Here is a 16,536-nt window from a genome sequence, read left to right on the forward strand (position 1 = left end):
AGTTAAAACATTAGTATTGTGTTGTTTAAAAATGAATATGAACTTATTTTCTTTGCATTATTCTTTTTTTGTTATTTTGACCAGTTGTCATTTTCTGCACATAAATGCTCTAAATGACAATATTTTTATTTGGAATTTGGGAGAAATGTTGTCAGTAGTTTATAGAATAAAACAAAAATGTTCATTTTACCCAAACACATACCTATAAATAGTAAAACCAGCGAAACTGATAATTTTGCAGTGGTCTCTTAATTTTTTCCAGAGCTGTATATATATATATATATATATATATATATATATATATATATATATATATATATATATATCATTTTTTTTTTTTTTTAGAGATCCGAGTGTTGGAGGAAGCTGAAGCGTTGGAAGCTCTGGAGGAGAGCAGTTACAGACTTAAACAGTAAACTAAAACAACTTTTGCATGCTGCAATAGTGAGCAGATCTGAAGAGGGAGCCGAGACTTGCTGTAGTGAGGAGTGATTAACAGTAGAGGCGTGATCTGAGGGAGTAAATGATGGAATGCTGTCAGTAGTGTGCAGTGGCTTGCTATAGAGAGCAAAGATCTGCTGAATGCGGTGGAATTGAAGAATAAAAGTTAATATGGGGGGGATATTAATTGGATTTGAAGAATAAAAGTTAATATAGTAGCAAAAAGGTTGAGGCAGGAGGGGACTGATAATCCCTCGGAGTGACAAACTGCAGGAATTGATAGAAAGTTTGGAGTGAGATTCGCAGTGACAGCAAACCAGCTTAAATTATATAGAGCTTGTGTTGTTATGCTGCCATCTAGAGGTTGTGATTGTAATTGAAACTATTGGCTTCAGTGAAGCAGGGTAGCATATATTTGGTTATTGCTATTTAAATCCTTGTCTATGTATGAAACATTTGCTTTAGAACAGTTAGTAATGTATATAAATAAGTTAACATAGGTCTACAAGAGGAGCCTGCAGTATTTAGATGTCACAATTCAGCAAGTTGAACTCACACTCATGTTGCAAAAGCGCAGCAGCAGGAGCCAGAAGATTGCAGTACTGAGGCACAGGCTCGCAGTGCCTGTTAAAGCTGCCTGGTCGCCATGGCAACTTAGTCACTCGATGAGGCATTGCCAAGGTAACCATAGTTTGTGAGTTGCAGTACAGCAGTGTCGTTGGAGCCAGTCTTTGTGATAAAGACGCGGACAAGTTGAGTAATGGAGCTGTGCTTTGGACGGTGCTGTAGCTGGGCCAGAGACTGGATGGAGCAGGAAACATTAACGTTGCTAAAAATTAACAATGTTTGTTAACAGTTAATAAACTAAAAAACAGCCCTTAAAATAAAGTGTGACCTCTACTGTTTTATTATACATTCCATTGCAAAGCAATGCTGAGTTGTCCTCTTAGAAGATAAGGCTTTTTATTTTAACAAAGGTAAGATTCTTTTTTAAATTGCTTGTGATGTTAAAAAAAGCTTATTTGTTTTCTTGTGTCTTCAAATTCAGTGTTCCTTGTTTTAGTTAAACCAAAATAATCTTTAGCATTAAAAAAGAACCTTTTCAAGGAGGTGTTTTTTTTCACGATACTTTTTGTGAGATCAGATGAGCATGTAATGTTGTAGTATTATTATTATTACTGGAATACACACAGTTTTTAATATACAGTGCCCACAACTCGTGGAGAGAAAAATACACACTTAGAAAATAGCTTTGCCAGTAAAACTCTCTTCTTAGAAGCTTATACTTTTCAACAAAACGGACAATACCTTTTGTGTGCAAAATTAAAAGGGGAGTTATTAGTACAAACCTATTGTGTCTGAGCACGATTTTATTAGTACAAACCTATTGTGTCTGTCTCGGGAGGCTCAGTTTTTTACCTTTATTTCTGAAACTTTATCACAAATCTTGCACCTTTCGGTAGAGGTGCAATCAGCAATCACTTTCCTAATCAAATATCGAAGAGGTATTCATTAAACAACAATGATGCTTTGAGATCACTTTATTATTCAAAATCAAGAAGCAAATGTGTAACTCCATGTGCAACTAAAAACATGCATGTGCATATTATAGTACATCGGAATGTATTTGTTTTGAGAAAACTTTATTATTAAAAAGTGTATTATTAAAGAGTATTTTTTTAATATTGAGTTTACAACATACAATAGGTGAATTTCCACCTTAATTAATTATGAATAAGCATGAGATACAAGCCACTAAAGAATCAACTAAATAAAGTGCTTTGAACACCTTCTTATAGCACCTTACTCCTTTATTAATCAGCCTCAGAGAATGCTAATATGGGGAAACAAAACTTAATGAACCCCAGCTTATATGTCTCAAAGGTTGTCTTTTGAATAATTTAGTTCTTTAATATTGGACAATGGATGTATCAGTATTAAGGGTTCAGTATAAAAACAGAAGCTTCTAAATAGAACCATTAGGAAGTCTGGATTTAAGGCATTTATTTGGTTTCTCCTTATGTTCAAATTTAAGACAAAACCTCAAAACAGGTAAGGGCCAAGGTGGTAAATAGAGGGTGGAGGCACAGTATAAAAAGCAGTAAAGCACTGTTAGGTGCTGCTGTGGGTTAACATTCAGATAGCCACACTGTTCTCCGTGAGCGATGGACGCATGTAGGTGTATCCAATTTCTTGGTCTTCAATACGATGAACTATTTCATCATCAATCTTCTTCAGATCCGCCTGGAATTGTGCAATCATCTTTTGAGGGTACTCCTCTGTGAAGCGCTTCTCTGGATAGTCCCCCAGTTTAATCTGTGAAAGGGAGGAGGTCTTTAGAATTACCTTACTGGTGCTGCAACTGCTTAACCTTGTTACTTGTGTTTACTAACACACACTTTCATATATATAAAAGTGATCCAAGAGTGTCTGTGACTATGCTGGGTTGCTAGCAGTGGGCAGTTACATGTACATAAGAAAATGTATGAACCAAAGAAGATCATTCAGGTTCCTAGAAGCTGATTTTCCTCAGATTTTGTCAATTCCGATCTTAAAGAAGCTTAAACAAGTTAAAAGCATCCCTGTGATTCAGCATTGACCATTATAACTTTATTTTGCTGACACAACAAAACTTTATGTACCAGGGTTAAAAAAAATCCCCTTCCTGGGCCCTGGTGGAACAATGTAAAGTAGATCCCCCTTTTCACTAATGTAAGGCGAACAGAATTCAAACCACATTATGCATTTAGATATAATTGCTATACAGTCATTTCAGACGTGGCAACAATTGTGAGTGTTCTGAAAAAACAATAATTCAGCAGCACTTCGTTATACCGGCCACTAGGTGGCAAAAGAAAATGGAAAAATTCATAAACATATAGCAGGGACCGCTGTGGCTTTCAAGCAAATGCTTTTGAAAGAAAAAACCTTAGCAGCTACAAAACAGAACGTTTTTGAGACCGCAGCCAAAGTTTAATTGAATGTTATTTATTTGAGGCTTCTGCTCAGGTCACTATGGTCAATATGAAGTGACATGTGTGGATAAATGGATAATATCATTATTACTGCAGTGTTGCTAATGCATAATATCAATAAAGTCTTCAGAGGAGATACTAATCCATGGTAATCAGCTTATAAATGTATCACATTCTATGTTACTCTGCAGGGAGGTTTGTTAATATTACAAAAAGTGAAACTCACAAAGTCAGAGGAAGTGGTGCTGAGCAACCAGACGGCGGCCAGATTGTCGACAGTACTGCTGACATTAGCAATGCTTTGGAGGATGTCTTCCATGGTGGTTTCCCCCTTCTTGGTGGGAGGAGGACGTTGCATGGTGGGAGAGGCGTTAGGCATCCAGCCATAAAAGTCAAACTGAGGGATACAAGGTGTGGTATGATTATTTCACTATTTCTATACACATCCTCTTGTATAAACATCTATGTACTCCTATATCTGAATTGTGGCAGGTACTACTGGTGAAAAGAGCCAGAGAACCCATCTCAGCATGATAAGAGTACAGTGGAAAAGATAATGCATAGTGTTAAATGTATTGTTGCAAAGTTTGACTTCCTCTCTAAATGTCACACTGCCACAAACAGGCCTAACCAGGAACTTTTCCCAACTGCCCTTATAGTATATCAAGTGATTAATAGGGGTATGCAGGATTCAGATTTACAAATGCACAGGAATACAGGACCATGCCAGAAGTGAGTGATGAAAAAAGAAAGTGGGGGCGGGCCCACAGAGTTTGAGCTCAGATCTCACCTGTCCACTGTTGACTGCACTGTGCTGCACTGAGCAGGTGAATATGACCATGGTCAGAAACTTGCTTAGTTCATTAACAGTGCTGAATGAGTTTGGAATACCTGTAAGAGACATAGCAGCACACAATCAAACATGCTAACATCATCAGATCAAAAGATGCTTTACAGTGCCATGACTAGGGACTATAGTTTTCAGCACAAAAAACCCTGGATTCTCTGATTTAAAAAAAACAAATGCCTGCAAAATCAATGTTCTAATCACTCTATGCATAAATATATACATACAATATCTTGTTCACTGTGACCACATTTTACTTTTCAGTGTCTCTTCAGTCTTTGAAGCCTGATTTAAAAAATAGTGCATTACGCACTGCAACACCTAGCATTGTTAAGCTTGATAACTCACCTGATTCTTCCCGTTGAAGGAAGCCTTCACAAAAGATATCGTTTATCCAGCCCTGCAGCTCTGTGTCTTCCAAGACATCACTGTCATTCGGGTAGTAATATTTAAGCAGACTCTGCACAAAACTGACAGGAAAAACACAACAACTAAACTTCACACAAAGCATATTATAAAAGAAAGAAAACTGCTCTGCCAACAAGCACTGTGGAAATATCTATGGCAAACGATACAGTAAAAAATATATCTGCATTGGCACTATATATATACTGTATATTAGTTTCCCCAGGCGAGGCAGAGCTGGCGACCTCAGGCGAGGCAGACCTGGCGACCCCAGTAGGGTAGGAACATTCGACCACCACCTATTCTCCCGTTCCTTCAGCAGCACCTCCGGTGGCTGCTGCCTTTTCTTTCCCATTTTTTTTTTAACACACACACACACAAAAAAATACCTGCAGCCCTGCTTTGAGTCTCTTGGAGGCACTTCAATCCCCACTCTGCCACCGTCAGTGACAGGGTAGCTGGGTGGATAGAGACTCAGAGACAGTAACTGTCGGTTTAGGGTTTGGGTTAGGGTTAGTGATTGCCTTCCCCATGAAACAGTGAGTTTGTTAAAGTTTTGAAGGATTTATTTGGTGCACAGCCCAAGTTACCTCTAGGGTTCATTTTTATACAGGCCTCATTGCAGAGACAGGCTTGGGTTTGCTCAGAGACATACTGGTGTCTTTATTAAACAAGCCAAATATCTTTGAGTGAAACATTAATTTGTAATGATTAAGAACACATATCATGGCATTAGAAACAGATAAAAAGTACTTATTATACACATTGGGAGGGTGAAGATAATGGTTGTTGTTTACACATCTCTGGTGTAACGTTGCCTGGCAGTCTCACCTGTTGATCACAGCCCACAGTTTAAGGCCATCGTCTCTGTAGTAATAATTGGGTATGCCTTCTACCCCACGAGCTTTAATGTCATCTGGCAGACAGAGGGAGCTGTAGGTTATAGACTCCTGAGCTTTCTGCAACACTTTGTACATCCCGATTCCTCCAATGCTTAAGGCCTAGTTAAGTATGAAAACACAAAAAGGGCATTACCTTTATTTTTTCTCCAGTCAACCAATTTTAAGCTGCAGGAGTAATTGCAGTACTGCAAGTTCTGTTCATTTACTGGTGTTGGTAATTTCAGGTGTTTATCGTGGTGGTTTTCCCATGTGTACATAACAACTGAAGAGACAAGTTTCTTATTATCTATTAGGCTAATGGCTGATTTCAAAAATTGCACATCTTATACAGATATGGGGCTCTATGTATCATTGATTTTTCTTTCTTATCTTGACTTTTTGTAGGCTTTTGTGAATTCATAGACTTACCCGCGATGTATTAAAGTTATTTTCACTCCTGTAACTTAGTTTCATCCCTGCTCCGGCAATTTAATTACTATTGTTTGTTCCAAAGTACTTTCACATACAAATGTATTAATCTCATTATAATATGCAAGTTTCGCCCTTACGCTTTATGTATCATTTTTTGCTGATTTACGACTCCCTTTTGGGCCTGTTATTTTACACATGATTCTCAGTGGCGTAGATTCTATATATTCTGTCTAATTTATTAAAGCTGCCGGTAATTGCGGGTCTTGTATTTGCTTGATTATTTTTAAGAACTCTGAAAAGCAGGCGTTAATTTGCCGCAGTCAGACAGTAGGCTATATAAAAGGCAAGGTGATGTGGGAGACTTGACTGCAGCAAGAAGGAGACATTGTTTTCAAGGACAAAGAAACATTTAATAACATTTTGCAAAGAGCTAATTTTCTAACCCTTCTAATTGTCATTTTGTGAATTGCGGTTTATAATACTGTATTGTTTTGCAAACTCCAATTTTCAATACATGTTTCATAGCTTATATGACAAAAAAGAAAGTCTGCAAATAGAGAATATAGAATCCATGTAAAAAAAGGTTCTTAGAAGCTCCTAAAAAGGTCTCCCCACAGTGGCAAAGCAAGGTTCTAACAAGAGCCTTTACTTCTAGAGTGTAGGCATTATTATAAGAACAGTGGAGGAGAAAAGATGGAACAATATTCCGAGACGCACTAAAGAAAAAGTCTGATATACATGTAATACAGTGAGGGCTCATCCTCCACCACTATTTTAGTAATGCCTACAGAATTTATGTTTTGTAATATGGTATTCTGGTATTTAACAATACTGGTTCAGGCAGAACTGGTGTCTAACATACTTCACTTCTGACACAACTATATATTGTTGGTAAGTGTTAATGTACATGGGCTCCAAATGCAATGGATATGCAATAACAGAGACTGACCTTGTCAAAAAGTCCACCTTTGTTCACCAGTGTTTTCCTTGCCATGATATTGATTTGCAGAGTGTATCGCATGTGAGGAATCAGGAGCTTTGAAATAAAATAGATATTCATACATTTGTATTAATCTGTCTCAAGTCAATGTTGTCGTACAAACACAAACAGTAAGTGGCAAGTCAGCGGGGTCTATTTTAATACTGCCACACTTTAACTCTATGAATCCCTCTGGTCATTTCCCACAGGACTAATCTACAGTATTGACCCACTTAGTAACATAGCTACATACACATACAATACTAAAAATACAGGTTGAGAAATTTTAGGATGGCAGTAGTTAGACTGTTTAATTCATTAAAACAGACCTCATTGTCTAACATTAAAACAAAAGCAATAAACAATTATTCAATTTAAAAAACTTAAGCATCCATTACATTTGTTAACCATTTCTGAATGTTCAATTTCAAAATAAATGGCTGCTAAAATACTAAAATATCATCATCAGAATCTTCATGGTGTATAGCGCACCATTTTGTGATTCTCAGGAATATCTCTGCGCTTTATCCCTGTTTAAAACAGCTAATGTGGGCTGAGTAAGGCAGATACAAAGCTGGAGAGGTTATATTAAAATGAGAGAATGCACTGGTGAGACCACACCTAGAATACTGTGTACAGTTCTGGACCCCATATACAGAGATTGAGGCTTTAGAACAAGAACGGAGGACAGAAGCAAGATTCATTCCAGGATTTAAAGGCATGTCATATGAAGATAGGCTGAAGTAGCTTAATTTTTATAGCTCAGAAAGAAGAGTTAGAGGCAACTTAATAGAGGTATTTAAGATTGTTATGGAGATAAACAAAGTTACTGTTGAGTATAATTTTTTATATCACATTTTTTTGTCACAGAGAGCAGAACCAGGGCCCACAGGTGGAAGCTGAAAAAAGGCTAATTCAGAACCCAGGGGGGAAGGACATTTTTCAAAGAAAGGGTGGTTACGAGATGAAATTGTTGAAACAGAGGCTCTTGGATCCTTTGAGAAGAGACTGGATGCTGCCATGAACATTAATATATAACCCTTTCTATGAGCACTAAAAGACCTTCAGCTAGCCTGCCCGGAGGAAGGGCGATCCGCCTAGCCATGGATTCCCGGAGGTTTTATTCCTCCTATTAATCTGTTAGAGGATTTGTTTTTCCTCGTGGATCACGTCAGCATCAAGGCAAATGAGAATAGATGGGTCAAATGGCCTTTTCTCGTTCACGCGCATTTGATTGCAAATAAAAACAATAAATATGAATCCAATTGGTTCCCATTCGTATTTCTTCACGATTACATGACGGTGGACAGTTTCAGTTTATGTTAAATGGCAAATACTCTCTGGTACGTCCAATGCAATGATTCTATGCATTAGGAACATAGACAACATTAATAATAAGGATTGTTATTAAGGTAATAATAAGGATTGCACGCATTATTGTCTACCCCATGCAGCACACATTATTGTCTACCCTGTGCAGTACACGTTATTGTCTACCCTGTGCAATACACATTATTGTCTACCCTGTGCAATACACATTATTGTCTACCCTGTGCAGTACACATTATTGTCTACCCTGTGCAGTACACATTATTGTCTACCCTGTGCAGTACACATTATTGTCTACCCTGTGCAATACACATTATTGTCTACCCTGTGCAATACACATTATTGTCTACCCTGTGCAGTACACATTATTGTCTACCCTGTGCAGTACGCATTACTGTGTATTGCCGGGGGATTATTATTGTTGGTCAGCAGACCTGGATAAAAATAAAGCGCACTTTTCCAAACTGGATTACAAGGCTCTGTCTGTTGAATTACTGCACTGCATCACTCCTGCACCTGTTCCCACTCAGCCACTTTGTCAAACGCCGGTTCACTGAAAGAGAAGACGACCAACAACCAATACTGTTGCAAGGGAGCATGAGCGGAGACAGCAGACGAGGGACGTCTCACTACCACCAAACTAATGTTTGTGGTGCGAGCAAGGCATAGAGGGATCTACCACAGTCAGTAGAACCTGGTGAATGTATGCGGAGCTTATGAAGTCAATGAAGCTCTTCTAAAGACGGCCCATGACGTAGCCACTCCTCTGGTAGAGTACGCGGCCACCCTCCCAGCTGGGGTTAGGCTGGCATTAGTATATGCAGTCGAATCTGTGTCCACAATCCAGTGGGACAGTCGCTGCTTCAAGAGGGCTTGACCCACAGTCCTTTCACCATGACAGATGAAGAGCTGGTCAGACTGACGCAGCCCTCTCCTCCTATCCACATAACCTCTCAATGCCCGAACCGGGCAGAGGGAATTTAATCTCCGATCCTCCTCCGAAGTAAAAGGAGGGGGATGGAAATCCTCCAGTTCCACTGACTGATTCAAGTGGAAAGCCGTAATCACCTTAGTGAGGAAAGTGGGGTTCGTGCGTAACGACACCCTGTTTCCATCATCCCAGACACGCATACAGGAGCGGAGCACTGACAGAGCCTGTAGCTCACTAACCCGCTTTGCGGAGGTGATGGCTAATAAAAAGGCTGTCTTCATAGAGAGATATTTCAGCTCTATGGAAAGTATAGTATAGGCTTAGTGAGAGCCTCCAATACCACGTCTAGACTCCACTCAGAGGACGTCCTTTCTAGGAGGACGTAACAGCTGAGCACCTGTTAGAAAATGGGTCACTAGGATATGAGCGCCCGGGGACACTGAGTCAATGGGGACATGGCATGCAGATATGGCTGCTAGGTACATCTTAAACATAGAGGGGGATTTACCTGCCTCTAGCAGGTCTTGCAGGAATTGCTAATTAATTGCTATAGGGCAATAGACAGAGTCATGACCTCTGTTCATACACCAATTTTGAAAATACCTCCATTTATAGGCATACAACGACCTTGTGGAGGAGGCCCTAGTGTTCTGTAGTGTACTGACGACTGTCTGAGAGCCTTAAGGCAGATAGATGGTCCCATTGAGGGGCCAGACCCACAGTTTGGAGTCTGCCTGGTTCCAAGTGCCAGAGGGTGCCTCTCACCTGACTGAGGAGATCCATGCATATCGGGATCTCCCAGGGCTGGCCTAGCAGCAGCTGGCAAAGGTTTGAAAACCAGATTCTCCTGAGCCATCTGGGGGCCACAAGGAGAACTGTCACCTCCTCTCTCTGGACCTTTTCTAGGAAGGCTGGGAACAACGGTATTGGCAGGAACGTGTACAAGAGCGTCCTGGGCCACTTGTGGGCTAGGGCATCGACGTCTAGTGGACCGCCTCAGCGGTGGAGGGAGAACCATAGTGGGCAGTGAGTCGTCTCTGCTGTAGCAAAGAGATTCACTCAAGCCTTCCCAAAACGTTCCCAAATGCGCTTCACCTCGAGAGGAGGTCCGCCATCCAGCAGCAAAGGTCATTCAAAATGATCTAGACAGCATTCAGAACTGGGCAGACACATGGCAAATGAAATTTAATAGAGAAAAGTGTAAAGTATTGCATGCAGGCAATAAAAATGTGCATTATAAATATCATATGGGAGATACTGAAATTGAAGAAGGGATCTATGAAAAAGACCTAGGAGTTTATGTTGACTCAGAAATGTCTTCATCTAGACAATGTGGGGAAGCTATAAAAAAGGCCAACAAGATGCTTGGATATATTGTGAGAAGTGTTAAATTTAAATCAAGGGAAGTAATGTTAAAACTTTACAATGCATTAGTAAGACCTCACCTAGAATATTGTGTTCAGTTCTGGTCACCTCGTTACAAAAAGGACATTGCTGCTCTAGAAAGAATTATCCCGGGTTTAAAAGGCATGTCGTATGCAGACAGGCTGAAAGAATTGAATCTATTCAGTCTTGAACAAAGAAGACTACACGGCGATCTGATTCAAACATTGAAAATCCTAAAAGGTATAGACAATGTCAACCCAGGGGACTTCTTTGACCTGAAAAATGAAACAAGGACCAGGGGTCACAAATGGAGATTAGATAAAGGGGCATTCAGAGCAGAAAATAGAAGGAATTTTTTTACACAGAGAATTGTGAGGGTCTGGGACCAACTCCCCAGTAATGGTGTTGAAGCTGACACCCTGGGATCCTTCAAGAAACTGCTTGATGAGATTCTGGGATCAATAAGCTACTAACAACCAAACGAGCAAGATGGGCTGAATGACCTCATCTCGTTTGTAAACTATGTTCTTATGTTCTTATCCAATTCACCACTCCAGGGAGATGAACAGCCCGGAGGGATAACAGGTACCTCTGCCCAGATCAGTAGCTGAAAGGCTATGCAGTGTATCCCGGGGGGCTGAAGCCCTCCCTGGTGGTTTACATATGCTACTACTGACATGTTGTCTGTGCGGACAATGACATGTCTCCTGTGGAGCACTGGAAGGAAATGCTGGAGAGTGAGGTGAACCACTTTCAGCTCTAGTGCGTTTATGTGCAGTGATGTCCAGCAACCCGACCAGGACCCGGTGACTCCTCTGCCTGCCCAGACCGCACCCCAACCCAGGTTGGATGCGTCTGTCGTCACCACCTGATGGGTGTGGATCACTCTCATCTTTACACCTTTGTGTAGGTGAGAGGCTTGCCTCCACCAGCGCAGGGCTTCCCAGCATACGTGAGACACGGTCAGCCAACGGTTGAGACCATAACTACTGTATAGCGGAATTGTTATGCCACTATTATATGGTATATGGAAACTCAACATGTACAAAATCTAGTAAATAAACCCCCAAAAAATGTGTAATCACATACCTGTGCTTCTGTATGGAGTCGCTCTGTGCATAAAAAAAATAGTACACAAAAATAACTTGCATAAATAACAAAAACATAAAAGGTCATCAGCCATGAAAACCCTTGAAAGATGAAAAAAATGCCAATACAGCTACAACATTAGCGTCTAGGAAATTAAATAATAACAATAATACTAAAAATAGTAACAAAAACAATAATGCCATTATGGTGGATGTTTTACTGTGGCAGAAATGCACAGGTACCTTGTACAGTGGGTGCACGGAGGCCAGATGTCTGAGCGTCGCCATGCAGAACACCTCTGCCAACAGGTGAGTCCGCAGAAGGTGAGTAACCACCTCAAACAAGTTAAAGTCAGCACTGCGCACAAAGATCTTCGCCAGGAGCCAGTCTTCTTCCTTGTCATTAGGCAAAAAGATTGGATTTTCTGGATCTGCCGTTTGCTTGAGCTAGAATCAAAATGAAAATACATTAATAAAGGGTTTAGGAGGCGCAGTGTAATCCATACCATTTTTTTCCCATTGGTCTACGAGACATTCTAAGTTCCATGTTTTCTTTTTCTACACACAGTGTGAAACGGTCCACTGACTTTGTGACAAAAGAAATACAGCACTGGCAGCAATTTCTTTTAAAAACTCACATGATTTACAGTACTTTCCTATATTCATATCTGAATTAAAAAGAAGAAACTAAGCAACCAGGTTGATTTTTAGAAGTCAAGTCTGACAGTATTAGACTACGATATAAGAAGATTTATTGTTTATTTATTATAATAGACTACATGTATAGGGCAGCAGTGTGGAGTAGTGGTTAGGGCTCTGGACTCTTGACCGGAGGGTCGTGGGTTCAATCCCAGGTGGGGGGACACTGCTGCTGTACCCTTGAGCAAAGTACCTAGATTACCCCAGTAAAAATAATGTGATATCTTGTAACAATTGTAAGTCTCCCTGTATAAGGGTGTCTGCTAAGAAATAAAATAATAATAATATAATGTTGAGGTAAGGGAAGGCTTAGTTAAGGTCCTGGGTCAACTACCTGGGGAGTGAACCAAGGATTTAAAACCCATTCTATTACCTCTTAACTTATACCATTCATTTATATAGCATCCATCATGCACAATCATCCCAGGGCACATTACAAAAATAGAACAACCTAAAAAGAGCTCTCAACTTCTTACCAATAAAAGGCCAAATAAAAAAAGAATTGGCCATTAAGACAGCGCTGTCTCTGAACTGTCTTGAGAGCTGGTCCAGAGCCATCATAAAATATGCCGCTTTTTGTCGGTACAGGCAATTCACACAGCCTAACATGCTGCTTCAGTGCCAGCTTTGAGCCGTATTAACCCATCTGTGTGAAAGAGGCTTTATAGTAAGACTGTGAGTTCGATGACAATTACTAAAGACTGAAAAGTTCTATTTTAGTGATTATTGACTAAATATGTTTTTTTTCCATAACAAGCACTGTTTTATTTTGCACAAAGGTATTCTTTAATACACCATGTTAAAGTTTATATTGCTGAAATACTGGTTTGTAATTATTAGCACAAGTAGCACAGGAGGCTGTGTTGTCCAGTGGTTAAAAGAAAAGGGATTGTAACCAGGAGGTCCCTGGTTCAAATCCCAGCTCACTCGCCGTGACCCTGAGCCAGTCACTTAACCTCCTTGTGCTCCGTCTTTCAGGTGAGACGTTGTTGTAAGTGGCTCTGCAGCTGATGCATAGTTCACACACCCTAGTCTCTGTAAGTCGCCCTGGATAATGGTGTTAAATAAATAAACAAATAATAATTGTAAGGTTACTAGGCCTTCATACTACTGAAGCACATGTGGGTAAATGTTTCAGTGTATTTGCAAGATGATTATTCTCTTTGTAGATTATATTAATGCTGAATAATTTAAAGTTATTGAGTGTGAAAATAAACTAATTGTTTGGTGTAAAAAAAAGAATGTTTATTTTCTGTAAAACAATGTGCTACACATATATAAAGAAAATTATATTAGCAAGTTATTAGTTATACTATTTCCAGCCAGTATGTGAATAATTTGCAACATCAAAAACTTAACCGTTCTCTAGTTTTGTGGGCTTGTGTGGCATTAATGATATATTAGAATAGGTTTTCTAAATAACTGTATACTAATTTAATCTCTGTATTTGAATGCCGAGGCAGAACACATCTCCAACTCAAAACATGCCCTAGTTTTGTCAATTTGACACACAAACGTAATATTAGTTTAACATATATTTTAAGTTTGAGTCCTGAGCCTGGCATCAGCTATCCAATGTTTTGTATATTTAAAGATAAATTAAATGTACAATTATTATTATTATTTATTTCTTAGCAGACACCCTTATCCAGGGTGACTTACAATTGTTACAAGATATCACATTATTTGTACGTACAATTACCCATTTATACAGTTGGCTTTTTACTGGAGCAATCTAGGTAAAGTACCTTGCTCAAGAGTACAGCAGCACTGTCCCCCACCTGGGATTGAACCCACAACCCTCCGGTCAAGAGTCCAGAGCCCTAACCACTACTCCACACTACTGCCCACAATGTTCAAGTATTTCAGATTAATTACTAATGCATGTACTGTACCTGGATGGCAATGGGCTTCAGCTTGTTGTGGGTATCCTTGTACAGCAGACAGAGTGGAGCAGAAATATATTGTGTACGTCCATGGATCGTATTGGCTGGGATGTCATCCAGCAGCTGATAGTCCACCAGAAAGATATTGCCCTTCTGTAAAAACAAAATAAGGAAATATTGTATTTGTTGCCTTGGAAACTGACATTACAGTTTCTGCTTTCTTATGCTCCCCAATCTGCTAATTCCTATTCAAATTCATCAATACTTGGAAACAGGGTGCGATTTGTCAAATTTCCAATTGGGGGGATAAAAATAGCCAAACACAAAACATATTTGGCATGCTGTGACACATCTGTAGTACACAATTTAAACAGAGAAGACAATCACTACGTTACTTATTTATACCGAATCAACTATTAAATTATATATAAATGATATACAAAAACTACCCTACGCTACGTTTACAGCAACTAAAATAAACTTAAAGCTCACTCATAACAAGTACTTGCACTGTTATGCAAAACCTCATTGATAGCTTGTGACAAGCAGGCTCTAGTGGTTACGTCAGACCAGAAAGGAGTACACAGACAGACGGTGGTGATCAAACTGAGTCGCGGCAACACTCAGTGTTTTAATAAACAAATAAAATAAAAGGTTAACCAAAACAGAACATGGCACTTTACGCCAAAATAAATAGACAAACAAAACGGACTAACACTTAAACAAACGGTGGATGAACAGACAATCAAACTCGGTGAGTACAAATAAGTTATATTATTTCTAGAGAGGAAGAGAGAGATGACATCTATAAAATAATTTCAATTATAAAACATTTTATGTCTACAATACATCCACACAAATATTATTTAAAATAGATATTATGCAGTGTAGCTATTGCTTTTATATTTTTTCAGTCTTACAATCACTTGCAAGACTATCCATCTTTACTCTAAATTCTCCTCCTTCGTCACCCCTGCCCAATTCACAACAAAACATTATGGCAGCAATAAATAATTTAAAGGGGATTTATCTGTGAGTCAAAACAATGTAGGCACTAAAATACTTAAAACTAGAGGATGCTTTTCGTGAAAAAGGCATCCAGACCGATTAGGGTCTGCATTACTAACCTCCATTTCCTTCTGCAGTGAGCTGGATTTATCCAGGAATCCAGAGACCATGCAATTGGTGACCGGGAAGTTTGAGGGGATTTGTTTGCACTTCTGGATCATTATAGGGTTGGTGCCGTTCAGATACTGGTACCCAAAGAAGTCATCTTCCTTCCACTTTCTTTGCACATACACTGGATTGTAAACAAAGAGAACATCACAACACTGCATAACATAAACTCGTCGGCAAGAATCAAACTGAAAAATATATTTTGAAACCTTTGAGGATACATTCACTTTTTTTACCCATTTACCACTGGAATCAGCTAATCTTCTATTTGATGCCTCAAGCATCACCCTGCACTGCACTGGTCCCTTAGAACTGCCAAAAGCCATCATTTTGATGGCTTATTACAATACATGCCTTTATTGTTAATATAACCTACAAGATGCTATTTGTTATATGTATACAAGCCAGTTTGTTATCTCTACCTCTGCTGAGTTTACAGCAGTATGTATTTGAATAGAATATTGCTCTTGAAGTCTTGATATGTGTTATCCAAATCTCTATTGTAATCCTATCAATTCCTTGGAGAACCGCCATCTGGCTGTCTACGTGAGCATATATAGTCTGCTGTATTATAATATTACTATTACAAGAATTTTACGAGAAATCTTGAGATTTTTGCATTTTGATTTGAGAACAACTACATGTATATTTGCTTTGGCATCACAAATTGTGAACAACTTCATTGAAAACAGCATTGCCTGCTTCAAGCTAAACAAAGCATTGCATGGAAAAGCAGCTATTTCTGACAAAAGCACAGTGTCGCTGGACACAATACAAACAAACCTGTCAAATTTGGGATCAAGTTTTGGCTTACAGCAGACCCTACCCCTATCTGTGCAAAGATGAAACTCGCCCTGCTAGTCAGAGACTGGGTGACAATGTTGTACTTAGGCTGATGTAACCATGCTTAGGAAAAGGGATGAATGTTACCAATGACAATTTTTTTATTTCACTGTAATTAGCAAAACAGCTGAAAAAGAAAAAAAACAGCCTGGTTGGAACAGTAAACAAAGCGAGAAGAGAGTTTCCACCATCCCAGTGAAAGCAATCACCGGTGTCCAGTTGCTGTATTTTACAATGT

At 39.3% G+C, this 16,536-nt stretch overlaps 1 protein-coding gene across 1 annotated transcript in view; it reads right to left on the minus strand.

Annotated features, from left to right (window-relative positions):
* Positions 1–1,975: 1,975 nt before the first annotated feature.
* Positions 1,976–16,536, minus strand: part of LOC117396925 (hydroperoxide isomerase ALOXE3-like) — a 33,142-nt gene continuing 18,581 nt past the window's right edge. Inside the window, exons 6-14 of the mRNA XM_059005683.1 lie at positions 15,407–15,579; positions 14,289–14,432; positions 11,938–12,141; positions 6,931–7,017; positions 5,500–5,669; positions 4,612–4,733; positions 4,207–4,307; positions 3,643–3,813; positions 1,976–2,757 (exon numbers count right to left, since the gene is read on the minus strand). Coding sequence (XP_058861666.1) covers positions 2,578–2,757; positions 3,643–3,813; positions 4,207–4,307; positions 4,612–4,733; positions 5,500–5,669; positions 6,931–7,017; positions 11,938–12,141; positions 14,289–14,432; positions 15,407–15,579 — 1,352 coding nt within the window. The 3' untranslated portion in view covers positions 1,976–2,577. The remainder of the gene's footprint in view (positions 2,758–3,642; positions 3,814–4,206; positions 4,308–4,611; positions 4,734–5,499; positions 5,670–6,930; positions 7,018–11,937; positions 12,142–14,288; positions 14,433–15,406; positions 15,580–16,536) is intronic.

Source organism: Acipenser ruthenus, chromosome 31 (genome assembly GCF_902713425.1).
Source record: "Acipenser ruthenus chromosome 31, fAciRut3.2 maternal haplotype, whole genome shotgun sequence".
NCBI classification, from domain to species: domain Eukaryota; kingdom Metazoa; phylum Chordata; class Actinopteri; order Acipenseriformes; family Acipenseridae; genus Acipenser; species Acipenser ruthenus.